General features: G+C 39.1%; 2 protein-coding genes across 7 annotated transcripts; both read left to right on the forward strand.

Annotated features, from left to right (window-relative positions):
* Positions 1–5: 5 nt before the first annotated feature.
* On the forward strand, positions 6–27,920 carry LOC121981946 (IST1-like protein). Of its 2 annotated transcripts, none has more exons than XM_042534753.1 (7): positions 6–233; positions 326–467; positions 25,201–25,304; positions 25,379–25,550; positions 26,673–26,813; positions 26,986–27,065; positions 27,149–27,920. In XM_042534753.1, the coding sequence occupies exons 1-7, from the start codon at positions 133–135 to the stop codon at positions 27,723–27,725; spliced, it is 1,317 nt and encodes a 438-aa protein (XP_042390687.1). In that variant the 5' UTR covers positions 6–132; the 3' UTR covers positions 27,726–27,920. The 2 variants fall into 2 exon arrangements, with proteins under 2 accessions (XP_042390687.1, XP_042390696.1); XM_042534762.1 differs by lacking the exons at positions 6–233; positions 326–467 and adding exons at positions 23,482–23,607; positions 23,887–23,975.
* Positions 7,575–13,204, forward strand: LOC121981921 (DDB1- and CUL4-associated factor 6-like). 5 transcript variants are annotated; one of them, XM_042534734.1, is made up of 6 exons: positions 7,575–8,288; positions 11,152–11,268; positions 11,344–11,406; positions 11,501–11,644; positions 11,722–12,435; positions 12,831–13,204. In XM_042534734.1, exons 1-6 carry the CDS (start codon positions 8,172–8,174, stop codon positions 12,939–12,941), a joined length of 1,266 nt encoding a protein of 421 aa, XP_042390668.1. In that variant the 5' UTR covers positions 7,575–8,171; the 3' UTR covers positions 12,942–13,204. The 5 variants fall into 5 exon arrangements, with proteins under 5 accessions (XP_042390668.1, XP_042390650.1, XP_042390643.1 ...); XM_042534724.1 differs by adding an exon at positions 8,415–8,504 and having other exon boundaries at positions 8,156–8,288; positions 11,152–11,406; XM_042534716.1 differs by having other exon boundaries at positions 7,577–8,504; positions 11,152–11,406.
* Positions 27,921–27,980: the final 60 nt, after the last annotated feature.

Below are 27,980 nucleotides of genomic sequence, written 5' to 3' on the forward strand. Positions count from 1 at the left end.
CGTTACAAACCAAGGAGACCGTTGCCGACGAAGAAAAGGGGCCTTTGTCCCTTGAGCACGGATCCTCTGGTCCGCTCGCCTGTTTCACCTACGCACACTGCTCACAAGCCGCGCCGACTATTACATCTTGAAATGGCTTTCGAGATCAATCAGTTGGCAATCGGAGCCGTCAAGAAGCTGATGGGCGCAGGATTCTCCTCCATCCTTCGCCGACGCTTCGACTCCTCCAAATGGTTGGTTTCTCTTCCCTCCGCTCTTTAGATTCTTTCTCCTCTTTTTCTTTGCAAAATCTGGAGCTCCGATCGCTTGTGTTGGTTTTATGTAGCAAAGCTGAGGCGAGGATGGCGATGTCTAGGATCAAACTTCTTCAGAACAAGCGCGAGGCGCAGGTGCGGCAGATGCGGCAGATGCGGCGTGATGTCGCCCTTCTCCTCGAGTCCGGCCGTGACGAGACCGCTCGAATCAGAGTTCGTACCTGTTCTTTTTTGTCCCCTTTTCATTTACTTTTTTTTTTTCCTGAACCATAATGTTCTAAAGGGTGGCGCACATTTATAAATGCGCGGTATAGATTCGATCGAATTTTAGGGTTTTAGTTAATTAAGAAGCTGCATTGTTGGTTCCATGTTTAGAATAACGTGTCCTCTTCTGAATTTTTGATGATTTATTTTGACAATAATAATAGTTGTGCAAGAGTTGCCTTTTGGGTGAGAAAAGAATACTGACATATAGGGTTTGAAGAATTTCCCCTGCCCAACACACTTCTGCAAGTTTTCTACTTGTATAGTGATCTTGTGATGAGGGTGGTCTGTCGGTGATGTGGCATGCAGATTAACCGACTCCAAGAACTCTTGAGGAGAAAAGGAAATCGTCAGTAAGCAAGTTAGGGGGAGTCCCTGGCGCAGCTACTCCGACGATCAAGTTAGAAATGATGGTGGTGCAAAGATGACAACAAGTAGCAACAAGTAGAAGGAGATGCATATGAGTGTGTGCGAAAAGGGGGAAGAGTGATGATGAGCGTGAGAAGGAAGGCCTTCGTGGGGGAGAAGAGGGCCAACCATGGAGGCGGGCGTCAGAAAGGGACAACCTAGGTAACCGGGGAGCAGATCCGACAGAACCCAGCGGCTAGGGTGTAGATCCAGCGGCAGCCGGTGGCTAGGGCACAAATACGATAATGGGGGCGGATCACAGAGCAGAGAGGGGAGGCGATGCTCTAGCCAAAGATCAACTACATTATGGCAAGGGAGGCAGTGCCTGCCATTGCGGCGGTGGTGTGCTTGCGGAGGAAAAAACGAAGAAAAGCCCCCTTTCTCTTTGCTTCGTGTCGTGTCGAGCAGGTGGCCAAGTGGATATCGATTGAGCAACCAAGCGGATGTCGAGCGGGTGGCTGCGGTGATTGTGTCGAGTGGGAGACTGCGGTGATCATGCTGAGCGGGCGGCGGTGACAATCGCTGTGTCGACTAGTTGAGGATCGGACTTAATCCCTCGACTCCTGAATGCCTGCAGAGTCGAGGAGAGAATATATAGAAAACCAATTTGTAGACTACAAATCTGACTCGATCCCTCAACTCCCGAATGCTCGTGGAGTTGGGGAGAGAATATATAGGAAACCAATCTATCGACCGACTGAGGATTTGACTCAATCCCTCGACTCCCGAATACCATGGAGTCGAATAGAGAATATAATAGAAAATCAATCTGTCGACCGACATAGGATCTGACTGGATCCCTGAATATACGTAGAGTTGAGGAGAGAATATAATAGAAAATCAATCTATTGACTAGCTGAGGATCTGACTCGATCCCTTGACTCTCGAATGCCCATGGAGCTGGGGAGAGAATATCACATAATAAGAATCCAGCGAGGATATGGAGAATAAGGGTCTCGTCAGGATGAAGACCTATAAGCTTTTAACACCTTGGTCGACTGAGAATGCTGCCTAAGAAATTCCATTTTTTCTTTTGCATTGTGGCGGCGATGTTTTTGTCGTAATCCTCTGGGATCATGGTGATGGCTGAGAGTTTTCCGGTGTTGTCCATATTCACATTCCAGATTAGGGAATGAGATCCTCTGGACCATCTTTCCTGGTCTGCCAGACCAGGAAAGGTGGATTGGTGGGAGGCAATGGCCCCCTCATGTTAAACAGGTGGGGGCCATTGCCTCCCACCAATGCAAATGCTAAACTAGGGGATGGTCTAGTATTTGCAGACCAGAGGATCCCTTCCCCCAGATTAGGCGGAGAGGTTCCCACATATAGTGCCATATAGGGACCATGAAATTAGCAATTCGTGTATCTTTAAGTCATAATAGAAGTTATGCTGGTACAGGCTACCACCATATATTGTGTAGATTGTTCAATGTTATATTGTAGTGCCCTTTAGTCTCATGAATTCATAGAATTTTCAAATCCCATTTTTTGGGCATGATTAGATTCTAATCCTCATCTTTAGGTTGGCCAAACATATGAGTCTTAGACAACCTAAAAAAAATCAATTTGTATTTTGTAAAACAATTGTAAACTCATTATCTATATTCTCAGAATAGCTTCATTAAAATTTAAATATATAAAGGGCAGCCTGGTACACGAAGAAGCTCCCACCAATGCAGGTCCTAGCGAAGAGTCGAACCGTATTAAATCTATTGTACGCAGCCTTATCTTGCATTATTTAAATTATTTTAAAATTTTGATTATTTTACCCAATAGAATTATAAACTTAGAGGGAGCCATTACCGCCATTAGCCCCCTTCTTGGTAAAACTTGGATAATAAAAACTATATTCTTTCTTTCTGACTATCAAAACTCAAAATTTTCCAAAAAAGAATAGAATCCAAGCACTACATTTCCATTTTATTTGGATTCAACTTGTTTTCCCTCTATATATATATTGGTCGGTGCTAGTGAATTCCACACTTCTTGAATGGTGCTTGGTGTTTAGGTTTAAGATTCAATTGTCTTTGTTCTTCTTTGTTATCAAACATCCCTTTGTGATTAGCTAATGGCGCCAACCAATATGTTTCATGAACTCTCAGTTGAAGCATCTTACAACAAAGAGGTGCCACTGATTAAAAATTCTCCATGACTGATATGTTTGCTTAAAGCCACTGGTTTAGTTATAGTAGACAGATTCACAGAAGTTGATTGACACTTTATTAAGCATATGAATTGTTATAACAAGTTCACTGACAATGAAATAATCTGTGGTAGAGTTAAACATGAATTTTTTATGAGAGTCACTTATCTCACATAGTCATTAGTTATCATTTGATATGGAGCAACCATCGCAGTCACTTCCTTTTTTTATTTTCTACACAAGCATTTGGTATCATTGAGGGGTTCAATAATGAGATGCCCTTATCCCAATTAAATTATGTATTTGATCATTTTTTGCTCTTCAACAATTCTATAGTCGGCTAAAGTTCTAATACATATATATGTTGAACATGGTGTAGGTATCTTTTGCCAGTTTCTTGAAAAGATTTAATCTACTCAATTAATGGCATTTGTTTGTAGGTTGAGCATGTGATACGAGAACAAAATGTCATAACAGCTAATGACATCATTGAACTTTTCTGTGAGCTTATAGTTGCTCGCCTACCTATCATTGCTAAACAAAGGTTTATTACCTTGCTACCATTAAGTATCAACAAACTTTGGAGAAATCATTCTAAGATTATCCTTACTATTTTAGGGATTGCCCACGAGATCTAAAAGAAGGAATTTCAAGTTTGATCTATGCTTCTCCAAGGTGCTCAGACATTCCAGAGCTTAGCCAAATTCTTCTTATCTTTGAAAAGAAGTATGGAAAAGATTTTGTTTCTGCTGCGACTGAATTGCGACCTGAATCTGAAGTTAATTGCATGCTAAGACTTTTTCTCATAAATAACCTTTTTAATTGTTTTGTTGTATGTTTCTTGATTTATATTGTTTAGTTTATACTTCATTAGTTTCCTTGTCCGACTTCAAAGAATTGGGAGTTGCCAATCCACGTGCAGTGGACAAAGGATGAAGAGAATTTAGCTTAGACAAGGTATCCCTAAAGAGATGCTAAATTCATCCTAGTCATACAATGAAATAAGAAGATTGGAAATGGAGGGTTAAACATGATTCACAAAGTACAGTATCTTTGCACATGGAGTAGCAGTTTCTTAGAATTTCATGAGTACTATTTTAAGACAAAAGAAATGTTGTGAAGAATCCTATTTACTATTAGGATGTAAGGCTAAACATGATTCACAGAGGATGGCAATGTCATTGCATATGGAGGAGCAGTTTCAGAAGATTTCATGAGTATACATTTTTTGAGAAGGACCAGATGTAGGCAAGAATCATATTTGAAATATGAAACAGATCTAGCTGATCCATGTTAGGAGTAGCAGTTCAATGATTTTAGCCCATGCCCAACCGTCTAAAGCATACAACTATAGCACAAATAAACAAGGACAAATTTTAAGCCATTGTAGTTGTTGGTGCGGTTAGCACTAACGGTTTAACTCAGGTTTTGATGAATGACAAAGTAAGTTAAGTTAGGTTTGTTGTGATCTAACGATCTAACTGAGTGTGCAGGAGAAGTCCAGATAGGTCGACGGACCGACTAGATATCTGTTAAGAAATCTAGCTAGGTCGACGGGCCGACTAGATATCTGACAAGAAATCTAGCTAGGTCGACGGGCTGACCGGATAGCTGGTATGAAGTCCAGATAGGTCGACGGGCCGATTGGATATTTGGCACGAAGTTCAACTAGGTCAACGGGCCGACCGGATAGCTGGTACAAAGTTCAGATATGTCGAAAGGTTGACCGGATGTCTGGCAAAAGGTAAGTTACTGGAGGGAAGTGACTTGGTGAGGACGCATTCCTCGTTTGAGGGAACTATGGATCCAACTTAGATCCATTTTGAAAATCTAAGTTGAGATCGTGACTAGATTCTGGTCTCGAGAAGACAGAATCTAATTACTACTCTGTTTATATATATATATATTTGTGCTAACTTTTATTTTGTAGTATAATATTTATTGCCTCGAACTAATATTTTTCTTACAGGAAAAACTTTTGCAGGAAAAAGGGGTTCGGGCGCCCGGAAGGGATCCAGGCGCCCGAAATGCAAAAGTTTATCTCGTCACAACGTGGAGCACGCTGATTGATTGGGCCGACGTCACGCTCCAAGCGTCCGGAAGGGATTCGAGTGCCCGAAGCTTCCTATATAAGGAGGCCTCCACCTAGAGCAAAGAACAATAACTTCCTTCTACGATTGCTCTGGTGCACTGTTCCTGCGACGCTGCGAAGCTCCTCCGACAACCTGTGACTACGTTTTAATTTTCTTGTTGTCGGTAATTCAGTTTTATATAGTTCTTGTACTAATCTTGTAATTTTTTTTATGAACTATTAGTGGATTGTCCAACGAAAGCACTTGATGAGTGCAAGCCTTGGAGTAGGAGTCGACAAAGGCTCCGAACCAAGTAAAAAACTTGGTGTGTTAGCATTGTTCTTATTTTTCTGTTTCCGCTGCTTACTCAACTCAATTTATGATTTTCAACGATTGCTATTGACCCTCCCTCTAGCGAACTTTATAATCCAACAACAGTAACCTAATAACACAAGATACAATGTCCAAATGTTTTGGTCCTCAATTTTGAAGTAAGCGAGGGATAGGGCATACTTTTGTCAATCTAGTAACTTAATAACTCATTTTGGTCCTCAGATTTGGCTCAGTTGGATGAATTGCACATCCTATCTGAAGTGAGCACATAAAAGATGGTAACAATATAAAAGAAACCAACTTCAAAGTTCAGACGGTGTTCCAGTGGGTGCATAACTTGACTAGTGCCATCCTTCCTGGAAAATATTTTGTGTTCAGTTGTATATTCAAACTGAAAAGTATAGATTTTGAAATTTCAAAGCTATGTTTTCTATTAAGCTTAGGTTGCTTTATGGTCTGCTGGATTAGTCTCTGCTTGCTAATGCAATGTCCAACTATGAGACACTGAATTTCTACTTGTTTGCTCTATTTATTCCTAAGACTATCTTCTTCTTCTTTTTTCCCCTATATTGAAGTTAATAGAGAAGTTATCAGTGAAGAAACCTATTGGTGAAGTTAAGCGGAAAGTCTTGAAGGAAATAGCAAAGGAGCGTCAGGTCGAGTGGGATTCAGCAGAATCAGAGAAGGAGCTTCTTGTACATCCAGAGAAAGTTATAAATTGCCCGAGAACTCTCTCCTGCACACACACACAAACACAGGTACGTGTGTTCATCCTTACGCATGCATCTGAGAATTTGTGATTATATTGCTCAATAAACATTGCGTATTGTGTTTGGTCAAATTTTAAAATATTTGGTCTCACTATATTTAATTTTGCAGGAAGGACCACGAGCATTTGCAGATGTCAAAAATGTTTCTGTTAAACCTATATGTTCTGTACAATCAAAGGATTTTAACAGGTTTTTTCTTTTCTCTCCCCATTTAAGCGATTAATAAGTGATTTAATCTTTCTACCACTTAAATGCCTATACCTACTACCAACAGAAAGAATTGCAATTCGGGGACCATGCCTCAGCTGCACATGCCATTTCAGAGTATGCTGAAAAAGCAATTCACTCTGAACAAGCTGCAGCCCATCCTGCTAATCAGAATTCTCATCCATTTGATCGGTCGACCACTGTGGATACCTTGGTATGCAAATGCAAGAAATTTAATCAAGTTGAGTTTCAGGAAGAGCAGGAACTAGACCATCTATCAGGGACACATGCTCCTTCAAATTATGACGCCAAGGCCTTGGAGAAGAGGCTCTTCTGCTCTCAGAGTTTCAGTTTATCAAACACTTTGGATGATGACAGCATAGATAGCGCCAACCTGAATGAAAAAAAAGATACTAAGAAGGAACAGTTGCATCTCTCGAACTGTTTATTCGGATATAAAATTTGATGACTCAGACGGCCATGAATCAGAGAATGGTGAACAACAGCAGTTACCTCCCCCTCCAAATAGGCCTTCTCTAGTCTTTGTGACAAAAGGTAAATACGTTCGCTTCCAGTGGTCCCGTCAATCCGTCCCAAGGTCAACATGGAGGAGGTTATAAATCACGGACGATTATTAGCCTTTGGAATAGTGACTAACATATAAGGGAGGTATTTACCTCGACTTTATCGAGATTCGAACCCCAGACCTTATTATGACAACACCTCATGCGCTAATCACTAGATCCATCCGAGGGGACGGCCTCCTCTAGTCTTGCCTTCACAACAGGTGGATTCACTTACTCATGTTCATCCAAACTTGCCTGATTATGCAGCACTGACTGCTCGCTTTGAAGCACTAAAAAATCTCATAGGATGTGACTTAAAACTGGTGAATCTTTAGCATATCCAAGCCAAACTATCACGTACATTTTATTGCGTATATATATCATATTTGAGTTAAAACTGGCGCTATTCTCGATTAACCTTCAATTATCAGTTAATTTTCAACTTGATCATAACAATCTCGATAAGCTTTAGACCATTATGTGTTATAAATTGCTGTAATGCAATTGAATTACATTTTCTGATAATTAGTTAATTGGTTGATCTTTGATGGTAAAAGTAAGCTTCACTTCATAATTAACTAAAGAAATAGTATCTCTGTTAACTTACATCAGCTGTTTTGTAGGAAAAAAAATAGTGATGCCATATGATGGGGCCATGCCACTCTAGATGGTCTTGGTTCATGTACAATCCAACTTGCCGTGTTGGTCTTGGGATGAGTTGACGGAGATATTAAGGACGAACGTATTCGTCTTTTGCCACAATGTACAATCGAGCTTGTGGCAACCCATCGTGCTACAAATTTAATGAAAAAAAATCTAAAATAAATTTGAAAGAATATTATCATAATTATATGTTTTTTAGATTATAAATAATTGTAAAAAATGTTAAAAAAATATTTGCAATTTCTTTTAAAAAAAGTTAAGGATAGTTTAGTAGAATTTACGCATGAGATCGCTGACGACTTTGACAGCGGATCTAAGAATCACGACTGAATGACTTAAACCCCGAACCACTGCCACCCTTTCCGTTGTCGAAACCCTCCCTCGCCCTGTCATCCTCTCGACGGAGTCACCGCGTTGCGTTCCTTTGCCATCGCCCTCTTCCGGGTGACACGGCAAGGTCCTTGACCAGTTAGCCTCTTTGAGAATCCGGAATGGTGATCTTGGGGAAGCGCCAGAGGAGCTCCGGCAGCGGGATCCTCAATCTGTATCAGCGCGAGGTTGGAGTCCTGTCACCCAGAAATTTCTCGCATCGCGCTAGGGCTTCGGAGGTGCATGCGTCCTTTTTTTTTCACCCTCAGATCTTTGTTTTATTTTTATTTATCATTTCGTGTAAGCATTAAAGATCTGGTACTGATGAAGTTTGCACTTTCGACTAATCTCTTACAATATAACAGGGATGATTTATGCCAAACTCGGAAGTGGAAATGCAAATGCATGTTAACAATAGTTTGTTGTTGCTCGTGATAAGAGTGGAGACTGATAAGGTTCTTTACCTTGATATTCCTTTCTATGATAAGTTACGTGGGACACTAGAAAATATCTATCCAGTATGGTTAAATTTCAGCCGTGTTGGGTAGTTATCTTTGTTAAATGCTTGGAGCAAATGAGGGTTTCTAGCTCTTAGCTTGGTTCGTCGGAACAGATGTGGAACGGCTGGAACGGGCGTTCTGGCATGGGAATGCTTCATGCCATTTTAAATTTCCGGTAAATAATGTTGGTTGCTATGGGACGGCGTTGTTGAGCATTATAACGGCAAAAGAATGGAACAGATTGGAACGGAACTCTTGATTTAGATGGCTGCGGGGAAGAGATTTGAGAAGGACGTAGGGGAAGAGGGAGGAAGGAAGAAAGGAAGGAGAAGAGGAATTTGGAGGATGTATGAGTGAGCGGAGGCGACGTGCGGAGGAAGAAAGGAAGAAGAAAGAAAGACTGAAGAATTTTGAAATTGAGCCGGGTTTTTCTCCAACCACATCCGTTTATGTGGCCACAAACTTGTGCCACATGTCTCCCACTGAGAAGCGAGCAAAGGCTTAATGAGAACCACGAGTAGCCAATCTATGTTGGATTTGGTTTGGTTAGATTTACCTTATGAATTCACATAAAATAATTTAATTAAACTGTGAATACATAGAGATACAAGTGAAATTAAGAATATTTTAACTTCAAATCAATAAAAGTAAACAACAATTAGGGTTTAGGAGGCTTCCTGAAGAGGCCTTGCTTGGTCATGAGGTCGTTGTAAAGTTGTTGCGACCTTGTGATAGTTAAGTTTGGTTGCTACTTTATAGTAGCAAGTCGCTGTGCCCCTAATTATGTCAATTCTTTTTCTTTCTTTTTCAGGTAGATAACGTCGGTTGCTATGGGACAACATTATAATTTTCATTATATTTTTCTCATTATGTTATCATTGTATGATAATTATGTACTGATGTATTGATTTTTTATGGCTTCATGTATTTTATTTTTTATTATCAATGTAATTTATACATTTATTTAATTTTTTCAAACTATTCTCTATTTTTTTTTAAAAAAAATTCTGTGATGTGGTCATTCATTGAAATGATATTGGAACTGAACAGTAGAATCCATGATGGCCGTCGCGACCGTTCTTGTGATCCTTAGCTCTTAGTATTTAACAGTTTGATGTTATCTATTTTTCTGCAACTGCAAAGGCTTACATATTCAAAGCATAATGGAGCTACTAGAGAGTAAATATGGTGATACTAAAGAGAAGTGTTGTTAGTTAATGGACATACATCTCTCATCCATTATTGCTTGCTTGTTTATCTTATTCAGCTTAGGTGATATTTATAAAGACCTTTTCTTCTGCATTCATGTGTTTAATGAGGGAAGTTCAGTGTTTTTGGCATGAAATATTAAATCAGAAAATGGCGAGTTTTTTTTTATTGGAGAGACCAAGACCTGAACATTCTGCTCACATTAATGAATTTTATAGAGGTACCTGAATTTTCAATGAACATGAGACTAGCTTTGGCGATCGTATGTGTATTTAGATGCAGTTGGTAAAGATATTGGCTAGCCTGGTGGCATTATGAACTTCTTTCAAGATGTTATGGGGTTTGATTACTACTCTGAAAGTGGAATATGGTGGTAAATTAAAGTTCTGTTTCTTTCGGAAGATAGAAAATGAGGAAATCAAATAATGAGAGGGAGGTAGAAATTGAGGAAACAAGTCAAACTTTCAGTGTTGTTTACTTGGGAAGATAGAGATATAGAAACATGATAATAAAATAAAATGTTCCACTTTGCCCACTCTTCTAATCTTCTCTGCCTATTCATCTCCAACTCTTTCCCCTCCTTACCTTTTCTGCTTCTGCAAGAAATTTTTTGATGCAAAGGAATTATTCACTGCATTGATAACTGAATTGATGATTTTATAAAAAAAGGGATAAATAACTCATTGAGATATTCCACAACTATCGAGCGGCATAATCTTGTAGTTGTAGCACGCATAGTAGTTCACAAGCAGAGGTAAGAATGAACAAATGAAGGTTTTGGCATTGGAGAAAATGTTGCCACTGGCACATGCTATTGCAAAGAAGTCTCTAATTTTGGACTCAAATGCTAGATATTCTGTCTGTGGATTGGTTATGGATGCACACCTACACGTATATATATAGGACATAATTCAGAAACTCTAAAGTTAAAATATCAATGTGGAGCTGTACTCTCTACACTAATAGCCGTATTAACCTAATACCTTTAACATGTTTGGATATGATTTGGCAAGGACTCCTGAATGGAGGCTTATCTAAAATCAACAGCTTGCCTTATCTACAACACAATTGGAAAAATCTGCACTTATGCATGGGTGCTACATAGTTTCTTATCTGAACTTTGTGATCATGAGCGATGCTTTTAATACTAACAGCGGATGAAACTGTCACCCATCTGTTTCCTGATTTTGTTTTTTGTTGAACCAAGCCCAGATGCAGTTCAACCAAAATTTCCCTATTCATTTTTACCAGTTTAGCTTCTGATTCGGTTGACCAGTTGAACCTACTGCTCCAGCCTGGTTCTGATAGAAATTTTTTCTTCTATTTACGTTGGACTTCCTATTTTTTCGTCTTCCAGAGATGGTTTTTAACTTTCTAAACCATTATTAACCAGGATTTTGTTCTGCGTTTGGGAATTGACAGAAAACTTAACAAGCATAATGGTTATGTAAATACTGTGAGTCTCAATGAAAATGGGAATATTCTTGTATCCGGATCAGATGATGAAATGGTAATATTGTGGGATTGGGAGGTTGGGACTGTCAGGACTTCCTTCCACTCTGGACATAAAGACATTGTTTTACAGGCACGCTTCATGCCATGTACAGCTCATCATCAGACTATTGTTACATCTGCTGCAGATGGTGAGGTATATGCTGCAATATGATCTCTTGGCATTATTTCTTCTCTAGTTCCTCTTTAAGAGCAAATAATGTCTCTTGGAGTCTCTAAATTTTCATCAGGTAAGACTTGCACAATTACGTGAAGGTGGCCAAGTAACTACAGAATTGCTAGCTGAACATGATGATGCTGTTCATAAGGTAGCATTTGAGCCGCAAAATCCTCATGTTCTTTATAGTGGTGGTGAAGATGGCATAGTTCAGCATGTGAGTTGTGTAATATGTCTCTTGTATTTCTACAGAATTTCATTTACACAATTCTGATGTAGTTTACTTGCTCCCAGTTTGACCTTAGATGCAAAAATTCAACAAAGTTATTCATATGCAGACCGTTTAGAAGAAGACCGACTTATACATCATTTGTCAAGCTTATGGCTATTTCAATAGACCCAAGAAACCCAAACTATCTTGCAGTTGCTGGTGCACATGACTATGCTCTGGTATATGACATTCGCAAGTGCAAATGGGATGGATCAACAAATTATGGTCTTCCATGTGAAAATTTCTGTCCTACACATCTGATTGATCATAGTGACGGGATATCAGGGTTGTGTTTTTCTGATTCAAGTGAGCTGCTGGTCTCTTATATGAACGAATATATCTATCTCTTTCCAAAAGTTCAGGGTCTGGGTTCAAATCCTGCGTCCTTACTTTCTGATTGTGATTCAGAAGATAAATCTAATCCAGTCCTATCTACATCCAATGCGAGCCTAGGGATTAAGTTGTACAAAGGACGTTGGAGCGAACAGACTGCGAAGGATGTGCATTTTTTTGGACCGTATTGTGACTATGTGGTTAGTGGATCAGACTGTGGTCGCATATTTATTTGGAGAAAGAAAGATGGGGTACTTTTACGTGCTATGAAAGGTGATACACATGTGGTGAACTCTACTGTATCGCACCCTTATACCACCATGCTTGCAAGTTCTGGAATGGAGAAAGATGTAAAGATCTGGGTTCCTAACACCACTCAACCTTTCCAACTAGTAGATCTAGAGGTAAATATCATAAAAATTACAAAATCATTGTTCTTACCACAACTTGAATGCTTACAGTTCCTTATTGATTGTATTGGGACGAGGAATTTTTTTCTCCAACCAGTAAATCTAGATAAGGTAAATATCATATAAGTTACATAATCTTTCTGCTTACCACATTGAAATCATGTGTTAGAATAAACTTAAATGTTTATTAGTTCCTTGTTGATTATATTGGGAACTTTCTTCGCAATCAAGCATCAATTCCTTGGTATAGTTTCTTGGAAATATTTGACCCAATTCTGTAGCAGGCTAGTTTACCTGGAGAAAAGATTTTTGTTACTTCGCTAATTTTATATGTTATTAATCCTTCAATTGGATATGGCTAATTAGCTGGACTCTGACTTCATTACCAGAGTTACGATGCGGAAGATCTTGCATATGATGATGACTCTTATGATACTGACTTCAGTGATAGCGATGATGACACCGAGGAAGATGTCTTTGCTGATGGTGTTAGTTTTTGATGATAGGGACGACAATGCTCATTTCAACAATTCACCTTAAGTGCAAAATATTACTGAGTTGGACATGAAGCCGATCAACAGTTGTAAGCTATTAGCGCAAATCTAGCCGCGTAAGTATAATCAATTAATATTTGCTGCTGAGCAAAAGTGATCTAGAAGATGTGCGTATCTTAAAATATCTAATATGAAGTATTTGAAGGCTGTTTTTTTCTGGGCATTACATAGTGAAATCTAAGCATGCAGTTTACAGAATTAGTGAATTAGTTTATTTGTTTTACTCTTTTTTTTTTTCCTGATTTGAACATCATCTCCATGTGAACCAGTGTTGTACATGCTTCGGTGTCTTCACTCAACAATCAAGGGCAGATTAACATGTAGGCTACTAGTAGCCATTACGAAAGTAGCTGTTCCCTTGTAGGTTTGTATGACAGCATCAAAAGGCTCAAAATCTGACACGCAACCATTTCATCACAATCCTCAAAAAACTTGCTCCGACCGGATATCTAACATAAAATGGAATTTAAAATAAAAACTTTGTCATCGTCACTGGACAAATGAATATAATGAATGTTTTTACATAGACGATTAGTTTATTTAGGTCAAACATTTTCTTTCAAGATTAAAACAAAACTCAAACAATTAGATTTCAATGAAAAAAATATTTTTTTTCACAAGTAAATTAATTTGTAAATTTAACTTGCATGCAAAATCAAAACTCTAACTTAGTACTCACCCGCAAAGGCAATAATTCGCTTGACTAACCGAAAATGATTTTTGTGATAACATCGTTGACAAGCGTCAGCTAACCACTCAGATGAGGAAGCCCTGTTTTTTATGGCTGCAGATGTGAGGCTATTCTGACTATCGACTGGTTCCAATAGCTACGACTTAACCAACCAGAATTGAGTTGGGATCGCAATTAATTAATCAAATTGTCTTGAAATTATGTATGATTGCCGAAGCATTCAATCTAATTCGTGTTACTCGAGTTAAAATAATTGCAGTTCCAAAAAGAAGTAAGAAATCAGCAATACTTTTAGTCGCAGATCGTTGAACTGTCGAGCTATTGCTGTTCTTGGGGAAGCGAGAAGTGGCAGAGAGCGCACGAGCAATTCCGCTCGAGCCATTTCTTCAGACACGCCTTATGCCTTATGAAAGAGATGATTACAAGGCATGGTCAACACTAGAACTATCATCCCCAAATCCTCTAGGCATAAGTCCGGTTCCTCAGCAGCGATCATCTTGAGGCCCTCCACCGTCGCTAGATACTAGACTGTGTTGGATATAAGAGATGTGAATGAAGAAGAGGTGTAAGAGAAAAGATGCTCCATTATGAATGATACTTTAGTCCCACATTAAGAATTTCAAGGCAAATAGATTGATTTATATTGATTCACATGCATTGAAAATGTGAATAAATATATGGGAAGAGGTTTTCTCTCATGACCGCTGCCCCGATCAATATTATGGGAAGGTGAATTCAAGGGGGTCGCCATCGGCGCCGGAATTCGACCGGATTTGAGCAGGGACTTAGATCGACGGTAGAGGAAAGTTTGCTCAGATCTGGCTGGATTCCGGTGCTAATCATGCTAATGGCGACCCCCTTGGGTTCACCTTCCCTAAGGGTTATGCTATTGATCGGGGCGGCGGTCAAAAGCCGCCGGCGATGGGCTTGGGACGACGAGTGGGACATAAATTTTTTTGCTGCTTGTGGATGCATTAAAGAAAAGATTAATGCAGCCGAGTGAAACGTTGACGTTAATGATTATTAAACGATCATTAATACTGTCATTGGTCTAAGCTCCTATATAAGGAGGCTGCAACAGAAACTCTCCACCTACTTTCCCTCTTCTGTCATGCAAATTTTGCTCGGTGGAGTGTCTGTGATAGTTCTGGTATCACTCAGTTCGCTGTGACCACCAGTGCTTGGTGGAATCACGGTTCACCGTTGTATTATGGGAAACAGATGTCCTGAGAAAGTCTCGAAGCACAGCTGGAGGTGGGGTAAATCTGTTTCAAGGAAACTGCGCTTATCGCAGGCCTCAGTTCGCTCAGCTCTAGACCGATCACTTCGCTCAGTTGTTCGCCTGCCCAGTTTCTCGGAAGCGTGCTCGTCTGGTCACTTTCTAGTTTTCGCCCGGCCGGCCTCCAGCTCTTTGACCTCTTGGCCCGGCTGGCCTCCAGTTCGCTCGGCCTCCTGGCCCAGCTGGCCTCCAGCTCGCTCGGCCTCTTGGCCCGGCCGACCTCCAGTTCACTCGGTTGCTCGATCTTTCGCTCGGTTGCTCGCTCTGTTGCTCTGCCCGACCGACCACTTCGCTACTTCGCTTGGTTTATCTGCCCGACCGACCTTGATCTAGCTCGGCACTCGATCGCCAAGCTCGCTCAACTAAGCTGCTCGGCCGATCTTCAACTCGCTCGGTCTCTCTGCTCACCCGATCGGCTATAAGCTCGCTTAGTCACTACGCTCGGCCAGTCTCAAGCTTGCTCGGGAGCTAGCCCGTTCAACCACTGTGCAACTTTCGTTAGGCACTTGGCAGATACCAGTCCCTGTTGGCAGCCGGAGATTATAAGCTCAGGCCATTTGACAGATAAGTGAATTTAATTCGGTGTATTTAAATTCATCTAATATCCCGTAAATCTTCGGCAGCAGATTGTTTTTGTCAAACAGACTGGACCCTCTATTAAAGTAGGCGTTGTTGTCATCGTCGTAGTCGATGTCATTGTCCTCCTTATTGTTCTCCATCATTATCATCATAGTCCTCATCATTGTTGATGTGGTGGAATCTTACGGCCTTCATGTAAGCCTTGTGGTGAAAAGTCGTGCTAAATTGACCATCAAAATTAAGGTGAGTCAAACATGACCCAAAAAGAATTAGACCCAGCTCAGATGAGACTCGAATTTGATTGGACAAGTCAGTTATCATGTCTCAGTCTCAGCTTCCAACATCTCCTTGAACTTAGCCTTAGATCTAGATGTCTACCTGACATCCTCTATATCTTGGCCTTAGCTATAAACATTTCCCCTGCCTTAGCCTTAGATCAAGACATCTCCCCCGACATCCTCCATGTCTCGGCCTCAGTTGCCAAAATTTCCCCTTCCTCAGTCTCAAACATGACATATATCCTTCATGGCTCGGCCTCAACTGTCAACATCTCCCCTGCTTGAGACTCAGATCAAGACACCTCCTCCGACATCTTCTATTTCTTGACTTCAGCCATCGACATCTCTATTTCCTTAGCCTCATATTTAGATATCTTCCACGATATAATTTATGTCTTGGCCTCAGATCCTGATCTCCTCCATACCTTAGTCTTAAATCCTAGCATACTCGTGGTCTCGACTTCGAACGCCGAGCATTACATCATCGCCAAGAGCTTCTTTAAGCAGCGCACAAGAGCAAAAGTCATTTGGATTGTTGTCTTCAAGCTACTGGTTGAACCCTCCTTTAATAGCCCCATTCGAGCGCCTGGATCTACTCCCAGGTGCCTGGAGTGTGCTAATGTGACGTTCTCTCATCGAAACTTCATCCGACAAAGTTTATCGATGTCCGGGCGCCCAGACCTGTTCGAACACCTAGACTGCTAATGTGGGTTGGCCAGTTGACATGCTCCAACTCAACATATAGATGAATTTTTGTTGGTCAGGGCTCCTGGAGCAACTCTAGATGCCTAGATCGTCTGAATGCCTAAGGTGACGAAGGCTAACCACTCAGCTCACCCTCATAGCCACTGACCTGAGCACTTGGAGTACCTCCGGCCGCTTGGACGTGCTGACGCCTAGACAAGCTCCGGGCGCCCAGAGCCCTTTGTCTAACTACCTTTCACTTTTAAACACCTACACCATAAAGTTGGAAAAAAACACACAATAATATGTAAAGTAGGGTAAATTTTGATAGTCTCTATACGGTCCAGTCCTGATTTTGAGTTCTGTTGAAACTCTAAGTTGGATTGATGCCTACTGTCCCCTCTACAGGGAATGCCTACTGTCCCCTCTACAGGGAATGCATCCTCACCTACTCCTCTCAGGAGAGATTACCTTCTGTCAAACCGGTTCTCCATACTGTTTAGACTTTTGCTTAGTATCTGAGACATCGAGACTTTTCACTAGATGTCCAAATCCCGACTCATCCAGTCTTCCGCCTTGTGTCTGCGACCCCCAGAACTTTCACCTAGTGTCCTCGACCCTAGGATTTCACCCGATGTCCTCAACCTGTCAAGACTTTGCCCAGTCTCATGGACCAGGACTTCATTACCTAGTCACAAATAAGACTTTTCCACCTACCTGGTGTCCACTAGGACTTTTTTGCCTAGCCTCAACTAGGACTTTTACCTTGCCAAAGATCACTTAGGACTTTCTTGCACACTCATTTATACTTGTTAGATTACAACACAACTTAACTTTTAACCTTTACCAAATATCAAACACAAGTTTGATTAGATAGGGCTTCCAGCACCAACAAAAGCATACAAGGGAGTGTGTATATGATGAAGCTCTTCTCCATCTAGCTATGTATGATCAAAAGCAATTTTAAAGATGATATTGACAGAATTACCTGTTGGTCCAATATCCCTGGGTCAAGTTGACTAGGTTGACTAAACTTAAGTTGGCTCAAGCTTGAGTCTTGATATTTGAGTTTTGATGTTTGATAATACATGGAGATTGCAGATGCAATCGTCCGATTGGAGAGATTATTGATATAATTCTCCTATGATTAAGGGATGACCATTTTGATGTGAAGAAGAGTCAAGTAGATCAAGGTTGACCAGATACTTGACTGGAAAAATCCTAACTGGAGGTTAGGCAAGGGAAAATTCTAGTGAGTGAAGCCAGGTGAAAGACCTAGTGAGTGACGCTAGACAGATGAAAAATTCTGGTGAGTGAAGGCAGGTGAAAATCCTAGTGAGTGAAGTTAGGTGAAAGTCCTGGTGAGTGAAGCTAGGAAGATGGAAAGTCTTGGTGAGTGAAGCCAAGTCGATGAAAATCCTAGTGAGTGAAGATAGGTGAAAGTCCTAGTGAATGAAGTTAAGTAGATGGGAAGTCCTGGTGAGTGAAGTCAGGCAGATGGAAAGACCTGATGAGTGAAGCCAGACACGTGTAGATCCAGGTGGGTCAAGGATAATCGGACACCTGGTGTTGGAAAGCTCAAGTAGGTCAAAGAATTGACCGGATACTTGGCATGAGAAAATCCAGATGGGTCAAGAGTGGCCGGACATATGGTGGAAGTCAAAGTGGGCAATGGAGGACGAACCGGACACTTGGCATGAGATAGTAAGTCCAAGTGGGTCACGGTTGACCGGACACTTGACACCAGGAGAAAAGTTCAAGTGGGTCAAAGTATTGATCGGACACTTGGTGAAAAAGTCCCAACAGGTTAAGATTGACCGGATGCTAGGCACGAGGAGTTCTAACAGGTCACGGTTGACTAGATGTTGGGTTTAGGAGCCCTAGACTTGACTTGGGCAAGCTAGGGTTAGTCAATTTAACCAAGTGATCAAATTAGACCAAGCCCAATTGATCAGCTGATTGATTGGGCATAATGTTATGACAAATGGTAGCCCAATCAATTAGCCAATCGATTGGAAGCTTATATCGCGCGCACAGTAGCTTCCCCAATCGATTAGTCGATCGATTGGGCTCCCCAATCAATTGGTCAATCGATTGAGGCCAGTTTTCTCACGCAAACGTGAGAGTACAGAAGAAGGCTGAATCTATCAGCTGATTGATTCAGCTTCCCCAATCAATCAGCCAATCAATTGGGTTGTGACCGTTGAGCAAGTTAATGTCATTGGCGAGTGATTTCTTCAGCAGTTGTTCACGAGCTTCATCCCCAACCTCATGCGACTTTCTCCACCAAGCTCATCGACACACACCAAATATTGGAGGCTTAGAGAGGAGTGTTGGTACACTTCCAAGCAAGTCAAGAGGTGTATTCAAGCAAGAAGAAGAAGCTAGGGTTTTGGCTCCATGTTATAAATCTTGTAAGATTTTACTTGTATTTGCTTCTCTTTTTCTTGTTGTTGTATTGTGAGCGTTGTACAAGGCTTCTCCCCTTTGGTAGTTACCAAGAATGAGTGTTTTCATAGTGAATGAGTGAATGAGGGTCAGATCCTTGGATTAATCATCTCTTCTTGAGGTTGATACTAAGTAAATTTCTTGTGTTAGCGTTGTGAGTCTTGTTTTGAGTTCTTTCCACTGCATATCAACAACACCGAAGCAAGCAAATGGAGTGCGACAAGCTATTCACCCCCCTCCTAGCATCAATCGACCCTAACACTGCCAGTGTCAATGAAAACTTCAATTACTACAGCATCATCATGGGAGGCCTCTACTTCTAATAGATTCACAAGTTTGAAATTTATGGAAGGACCTCATTCCCTTCCTGACTAGTGCTGACAACATAACCTTCCAGCTTGCGGCCATGGGCCCTTCGAGCTTGAGTAGAATCTCCATTCGTAGGTCCTCCTGAGATTATGTTTATTGTTCCTCGAGTGTTAACTCTGCCATTGTTGGTATCTTTTTTTTTAACCTTCTGTCGAGACCGAGAAGAACCTCAAGGTTCTTTTAAAGGATAATAGGATCGCTGATTTACAGGCTAGACAATATTGTGGTGACGACGACGCTTGTAAGGTTCAGGAGACTTCCTCTTGTTCGATTCATTCTTAGTGTTTAACTTATCAGCTATTCATTCTAACTCCTTTGTATACTATTGGCAATCTCGAATGTAGTGAGTTCTTGATTGATGATAAGGATAATATTGAATCACCTCATGGGATTGTTGGCCGGATTTGAGAGCAAGAGTGGGGATTACTTCCATAGTTTGTTCCACTTTTTCTTCCCTTCAATTTGTGAATTCTTGATTTTGCAAGGGTGGAGGAGGAGCTCTCTGCTTTAATGAGTGGGGACAAGAGTCAGAGTTGGGGTTTCTTTTCTTTTAATTGACTGGGCTTCCTCGACTTGAATATATTTAAGAGTCTGAACTTGTAATCCTCTAAAATTGCCTGGGGGCTTTTTTACTAAGGACCTGAAGAAATCTCCATCAATCAAACCTTGAGAAAAAAATACTAACATGCACTTTTGGGTAACCGAGGGAGCATCTATGGCTACTCGGTTAAACAGTTGTAAGTATTCTTTGAGATGTTCTTTGAATTTCTGTCGAAGAGCAAATAAATCATGTGGAGTTTTCTGATACCTTCAACTAGTTACAAAGTGTTGTACGAAGACGGTTTTAAATTCCTAAAAATTCTGAATAGAAGAGGCAAGGAGTCGACTAAACCATCTGTGCAATGAACCTGAGAGAGTGGTTAAGAAAACTTTGCACTTGACACCATCTATATATTGGTATAACAAAGAAGTATTTTCAAACTTATAGATGTGATCTTCTGGATCTATAGCACCATTATATTCTTTAATCTGTAATACCCAAAAGTGCTTTGATAATGCATCTTGAAAGATGTCTTTTGAGAATGGAGGACCTTGAGGAGCTTTCAGACCACAAATTTCAAGGCATTTTTCCCTTAGAAAACCTTCATGAGGGGTTTCGCCAGAAGATTCTACAAAAAGTTCTCTAGCTGTGGATTTATCAATTGGTATAGGAGAAGTAATTCAACGCATTCTTATAATCCCAGACACCTTTTGATGTGCCGATGTGCAACCAAATGGGGCAGTGGTTTAGCTGAAGGATTGATTGTTGTAGGATGTGAGAGTTGCCCCTTTAACACCGCTTACACTATTGCTGCTACCAAATTTTCAAAATCATCTATTGCTATAATGATATTAGGTGTTCCGATATCATCCATCTTCACATTTTGGTTCAGTTCTTAACATAGTGTTTCCACATACGACGCCAATTTGATTCTGCCCATGAATATCAATGAGTGAATCACTAGTAAGTTGGCTATGTTACCAACTTAATCGTCAGTCACCAAATAACAACAAGGATAATGATGTGATTGGGACCATAGACAGAGATAAGCAAGAAATAGAAGAGAGTTAGAATCACGACCAAGGGATTCATTGACATAGTTACTCTGACACTCAAGTTAAAGGAGGAAGAAGAATTAATATACATTTTCCTTTTATTCTGATCCTCCTGTTGCCATTATTTAATTCTTTAAATAATGTAAGATTTATTCTTCTCGTTGTCTTTTTCCCATAATAATCCAAGATTTATGCGATGGTTATTTTTTTTTTCCTAAAATGGTTCTTTATCCTGCATCATTTAGGAGCTAAGAGACTTGATGTCAGGAGGCTAAGGAGCCGAGAGGCCCGAGAAACCAAGAGACCCGAGGAGTCGGGAGGTTGTAGAACTAGGAGGCCTGAGGAATAAGGGGGTTGTGGAACACGGAGGCCCAAGAGGCCTGGAGAATGTGGAGTCAGGAGGTTATGGATTGTGGAGCCAGGAGGCCCTAGGAGTTGGGGCGTCCAAGGAGTCGAGGGGTTATGGAGTCGGGAGACCCAAGATGACCGGAGGCCCAAGATGTCAGAGGTCGTGGAACTGGGAGGCCCAAGGAGCCAGAAGGTTGTGGAAGGCCCAAGAGGATGTGTGAGGCCCGAGGAGTTGGGAGGCTCAAGAATTTTCTGTTTGGAACCACTTCAGTCATCTTTACCAGTCCTCTCTTATCCATATAGTGTCTATTGATCACTCCCTCGATCAACTATAAATATTATTAATATTTCATGATCGCATACCACATACTCATTATATTAATATTTTTTATTAACACATTTATATTCATTTTAATATTAACTCATGAATTATCCATCCATTCATTTTTATTTTTTATACCACAAATTAATTTTCTTATTTTTTAAAATAAAATCTACTCATTAATTCAAAGAATTCTTTGAATTAAAATAAATGCGTTTATTTTTCTCACTATTTAAATTCTTATCATTGCACTCATATACATATCATCAAGTATAATTTACCTAAAATGTAAATTCAAATGTTAAATTACAATATACTATAGTTTTATATTATCGAAACACCGATTAAAATTTCAAATTTTATTCACATATCATAGATTCTAATATTGTTAGTACCAAGGTAGGGTATCCAAGTTGTCACTCAAACACCCACAATTCGAACCCCAGTTATGATAAATTTATAGAAATTTTTTTTCGAAATGAGACATACAACTAAAGGATATTGGGTTCCTGGATTGTCCATTGCGAGTCTTTCCCAATTTATCCTGGTGACTAATGAAAAATTTTAATGGGCCGGGTCAATCATTCCAGACTCGACGTTAATCATGTTTTTTTTAATATTGTTAAAGTAAACAAGAATATTTTAAAAAATTAAAATATTTTATCATTGACCATCATGGATAATTGTCAAAATAACTAAATAAAACATCATCTTTATAAATAAATAAGTTTTATAAAAATATAATATGATTCCTTACCTTTAAAATTAATGTTTAAAAAAATTAATTTTATATCTTATATATTATTCTTTAAATATAAATTTTTATATTATCTGTATAAGTTTATATTGAAATTTATAATATATTATTATTATTATTATTATTATTATTATTATTATTTTAATAATATAGATATTCAGTTTTTGAACCAACCTAGCGAGGACCCGGATAAAATGACCTAATTATTGATAGAATATAAAGTATTATTAGGGGTGTAAATGAACCAAGCTGCTCATGAGCTATTCGAAATTCGATTCGATAAAAGCTCGTTTGAGCTCGTTTAACGAGCCTTGTTAAAATAAATAAACCAAGTTCAAGTTTTACAATACTCGGCTCGTTAACTCGTCAACTCGTCAACATGTTCATTAGTGATATCATGAATCAACTTTTAAATTAAAAATAATAGTTTTGATATTAAATTTATAGATTTTACATTTTACTTATGAAAAATATAGATAAACATATTAAATTGATTTATTAGAATAAAATTATAAATTTTAATAAAAATATTATAATTTTTCTAAATATATAATTTAATTTTTAATGAATATTTAAATTTATAATTTATATTTATTAAATTCATTTAAACTCGATAAAAATTTGAATAATCTCACGAGTCATAAATATATTTATTAAATAAAACTTCAACTCGACTTAATTATAAATAAATCAAATTTTAAATATTCAAAAGGGATAACACAATTGCCAATCGTAATATTAATAGCACCTGTATTATAAAAAAACACAATATTGCATTTATTTTTTTCATATTGATGCGCCGACGATAATGGTACACGATTGGGTATTTATTATTGCGTGATTCGTTAGATTTCACATCAGGGAGACCGTTATAACACATCAAGGAGACCGTTGCCGACGGAAGAAAAGGGCCCTCTCACGCACACTGCTCGCAAGCCGCTCCTCCATCAATCAGTCGACAATCGGAGCCGTCAAGAAGCTGATGGGCGCCGAATTCTCCTCCATCCTTCTCCGACGCTTCGACTCCTCCAAATGGTTGGTTTCTCTTCCCTCCGCTCTTTTGTTTCTTTCTCCTCTTTTTTCTTTGCAAAATCTGGAGCTCCGATCTATTGTGTTGGTTTTATGTAGCAAAGCTGAGGCGAGGATGGCGATAGCTAGGATCAAGCTTCTTCGGAACAAGCGCGAGGCGCAGGTGCGGCAGATGCGGCGTGATGTTGCCCTTCTCCTCGAGTCCGGGCGTGACGAGACCGCTCGAATCAGAGTTCGTACCTGTTCTTTTTTGTCCCCTTTTCATTTACGTATTTTTCCTGAACCATAATGTTCTAGCGGGTGGCTCGCATTTATAAATGCGCTTTTGCGCGGAGTAGATTCGATCGAATTTTTTAGGGTTTGACTTTTTTAGTTAATTAAGGAGCTGCGTTGTTGGTTCCATGTATAGAATAACGTGTCCCTCTTCTGAATCTTGGATGATTTATTTTGACAATAACCTAGAATCAAACTGTAATCGTAATGCAAGAGTTTGCCTTTTGGTTGAGAACAGAATACTGACGCATAGGGTTTGAGGAATTTCCCCAGCGCAACACACTTCTGCAAGTTTTCTACTTGTATCGGGACCATGAAGTTATGCTGGTAAAGGCTTCCGTCATATATTGTGTAGAATGTTCAGCGTTATATTGGAGTGCTCTTTAATCTCATGAATTCACTGGAACTTTCAAATACACAGTCAACCCATTTTGTCTGAATTTTCAAATCCCAATTTTTTGGTATAATTAAATTCTAATCTATATCTTTCTGTTTACCAAACATATGAGTCTTAGACAACCTAAAAGAAATTCAATTTGTATTTCCCAAAACAAAGGTAAGCTCAAAAAATTTATTCTCATAGTAACTTCATTAAAATTTAAATACATAAAGGACAACCCGGTGCACATATCTCCTGCCAATATGAGGTATCGGAGAAGAATTGAGTCATATTAGATCTATTGCACACAACCTTATCTTGTACTATTTAAATTATTTTAAAATTTTGATCATTTTACCCAATAGAATTATAAACTTAGAGGGAGCACTAACCCCCTTCTTGGTAAAACTTGGAGGATAAAAACTACATTCTTTCTTCTTGGTATCAAAACTCAAAAATATCCAAATAAGAATAGAATCCAAGTACTACATTTCCATTTTATTTGGATTCAACTAATTCCACACTTCTTGAATGGTGCTTGGTGTTTAGGTTTAAGATTCAATTGTCTTTGTTCTTCTTTGTTATCGAACATCCCTTTTTAAATAGGTAATGGCACCAACAAATATGTTTCATGAACTCTCATATGAGACATCTTACAACATATAGGTGTCACTGATTAAAAATTCTCCATGATTGATATATTTACTTAAAACCATTGGTTTAGTTGTATTAGATAGTTTCACAAAAGTTGACTGACACTTTATTTAAGCATATGAATTGTTATGACAAGTTCATTCACAATGAAATACTGTGATAGAGTTAACCATGAATTTTCTATCAGCTTTGAGAGTCACTTATCTCACATAGTCATTGGTTGTCATTTGATATGGAGCAACTGTCATAGTCACTTCCTTTTTTGAGTCGTTGCATAAAAATTTTGTTCATTGAGATTCAATAATGAGATGCCTTATCCAAATTAAATTATGAAGTATTGGATCTCCTTTTTCCATTCAACAATTTTATAGTCAGCTAAAGTTCCAATATATATACTGTTGTAGTTTTTTTTAAAGTTATAATACATATATACTTTGAATATGTTGAACATGGTGTAGGTATCTTTTGTCAGTTTCTTGAAAACATTTAATCTACTGAATTAATGGTATTTGTTTGTAGGTTGAGCATGTGATACGAGAACAAAATGTCATGGCAGCTAATGACATCATTGAACTTTTCTGCGAGCTAATAGTTGCTCGCCTACCTATCATCGCTAAACAAAGGTTTATTACCTTGCTGGCATTAAGTATCAACAAACTTTGGTGAAGTCATTCTAAGATTATCCTGAATATTTTAGGGATTGCCCGCAAGATCTAAAAGAAGGAATTTCAAGTTTGATCTATGCTTCTCCAAGGTGCTCAGACATTCCAGAGCTTAGCCGAATTCTTCTTATCTTTGAAAAGAAGTATGGAAAAGATTTTGTATCTGCTGCGACTGAATTGCGACCTAAATCTGAAGTTAATTGCTTGGTAAGACTTTTTCTCATAAAGAACCTTTTTAATTGTTTTGTTGTATGTTTCTTGATATAGTATTCTTTAGTTTATGATCCTTGAGTTATCTGTCCAACTTCAAAGAATTGGAAGTCTGTCAACTCAGGTGAAGTGGACAAAGGATGAAGAGAATTTAACCTTAGACAAGGGATCCCTAAAGAGATGTGACTCTAAATTCATCCTAGTTTTACAATGAAATACGAGAACTGGATTCACCCTCAAAATGGAAGGTTAAACATGATTCACAAAGTACTGTATCTTTGCATATGGAGTAGCAGTTTTTGAGAATTTCATGAGTATCTTTTTAAGGCAAGAAATGCTGTGAAGAATATTTACTATTAGGATGTAAGGCTAAACATGATTCACAGAGGATGGTAGTGTCACTGCATATGGAGGAGCAGTTTCAGAAGATTTCATGAGTAGACATTTTTTAAGAAGGACCAGATGTAGCCAAGAATCCTATTTGACATATGAAATAGATCTTGCTGATCCATATTAGGAGTAGCAGTTCAATGATTTTAGCCCATGCCCAACCATCTGAAGCATACAACTATAGCATAAATGAACAAGGACAGATTATACGCCATTGCAGTAACCTAATAACACAAGATACAATGTCCATATGTTTTGGTCCTTAATTTTGGAGTAAGAGAGGGATAGAACATACCTTTGTCAATCTAGTAACTTAATGGCCCATTTTGGTCCTCAGTTTTGACTCAGTGGGGTGAATTGCACATCCTATCTGAAGTGAGCATTCACATAAAAGATGGTAACAATATGAAAGAAACCAACTTCAAAGTTCAGATGGTGTTCCAGTGGGTGCATAACTTGAGTAGTGCTGTCCTTCCTGGAAAATATTTTTTGTTAAGTTGTATATTCAAACTGAAAAGCATAGGTTTTGAAATTTCAAAATTATGTTTTCTATTAAACTTAGGTTGCTTTAAGGTGAATTTGGCTATTATTTTGCATGCATATGTATCCAGATCTGCTGGATTAGTCTCTGCTTGCTAATGCAATGTCCAACTATGAGACGCTGAAATTTTACTTGTTTGCTCTATTTATTCCTAAGATTATCTTCTTTTTTCTCTCCCTATTTTGAAGTTAATAGAGAAGTTATCAGTGAGGAAACCTATTGGTGAAGTTAAGCTGAAAGTCTTGAAGGAAATAGCAAAGGAGTATCAGGTTAAGTGGGATTCAACAGAATTAGAGCAGGAGCTTCTTGTACCTCCAGAGAGAGTTATAGTATGTTCCAGAACTCTCTCCTGCACACATGCACACGCACACACAATCACAGATACGTGTGTGAATGGTTGCACATGCATCTGATCACTTGTGATTGTGTTTCTCAATGAATACTGTATATTGTGTTGGTCAAATTTTAAAATATTTGGTCTCACTATATTTAATTTTGCAGGAAGGACCACGAGCATTTGCAGACGTCAAAAATGTTTCTGTTAAACCAATATTTCTTAAACAACCAAAGGATTTTAACAGGTTTTTTCTTTTGTCCCCATGTAAGAGATTAATAAGTGATTTAACCTTTCTACTACTTAAATGTCTATGCCTACTACAAACAGAAAAGAATTGCAATTCAAGGACCCTGTCTCAGCTGCTCAAGCCTCTTCAGAGTCTGCCGAAAAAGCAATTGACGGTGAACAAGCAGCAAGCCATGTTGCCAATCAGAATTCTCATCCATTTGATCAGCCGACCCCTGTGGATACCTTGGTATGCAAATGCAATAAATTTAATCAGGTTGCGTTTCAAAAAGAGCAGGAACTAGACCATCTATCAGGGACACATGCTCCTTCAAATTATGAGGCCAAGACCCTGGAGAAGAGGCCCTTCAGTTCTCAGAGTTTCAGTTTATCAAACACTTTGGATGATGACAGCATAGATAGTGCCGACCTGAATGAAAAAAAGATACTAAGAAGGAACAGTTGCATCTCTCGGACTGTTTATTCGGATATAAAATTTGATGACTCAGACGGTCATGAATCAGAGAATGGTGAACAGGAGTCGGATCCTTCTCCAAATAGACCTCCTCCAGTCTTGCCTTCGCAACAGATGAATTCACTTACTCATGTTCATCCAAACTTGTCTGATTATGCAGCACTGACTGCTCGCTTTGAAGCACTAAAGTCTCATAGGATGTGACTAAAAACTGGTGAATGGTCAGCATATCCAAGTCAAACTGTCACATGCATTTTATTGCGCATATATCATATTTGAGTTCTTTTTGCCATATTTGAGTTAAAACTGGTGGTATTCATGATTAACCTTCAATTATCAGTTAATTGTAAACTTGATCATAACAATCTCGATAAGATTTAGACCATTATGTGTTATAAATTGCTGTAATGCAATTGAATTACATTTTCTGATAATTTGTTAATTGGTTGATCTTTTATG

The sequence above is a fragment of the Zingiber officinale genome, chromosome 1B (assembly GCF_018446385.1).
Source record: "Zingiber officinale cultivar Zhangliang chromosome 1B, Zo_v1.1, whole genome shotgun sequence".
In the NCBI taxonomy this organism is placed as follows: domain Eukaryota; kingdom Viridiplantae; phylum Streptophyta; class Magnoliopsida; order Zingiberales; family Zingiberaceae; genus Zingiber; species Zingiber officinale.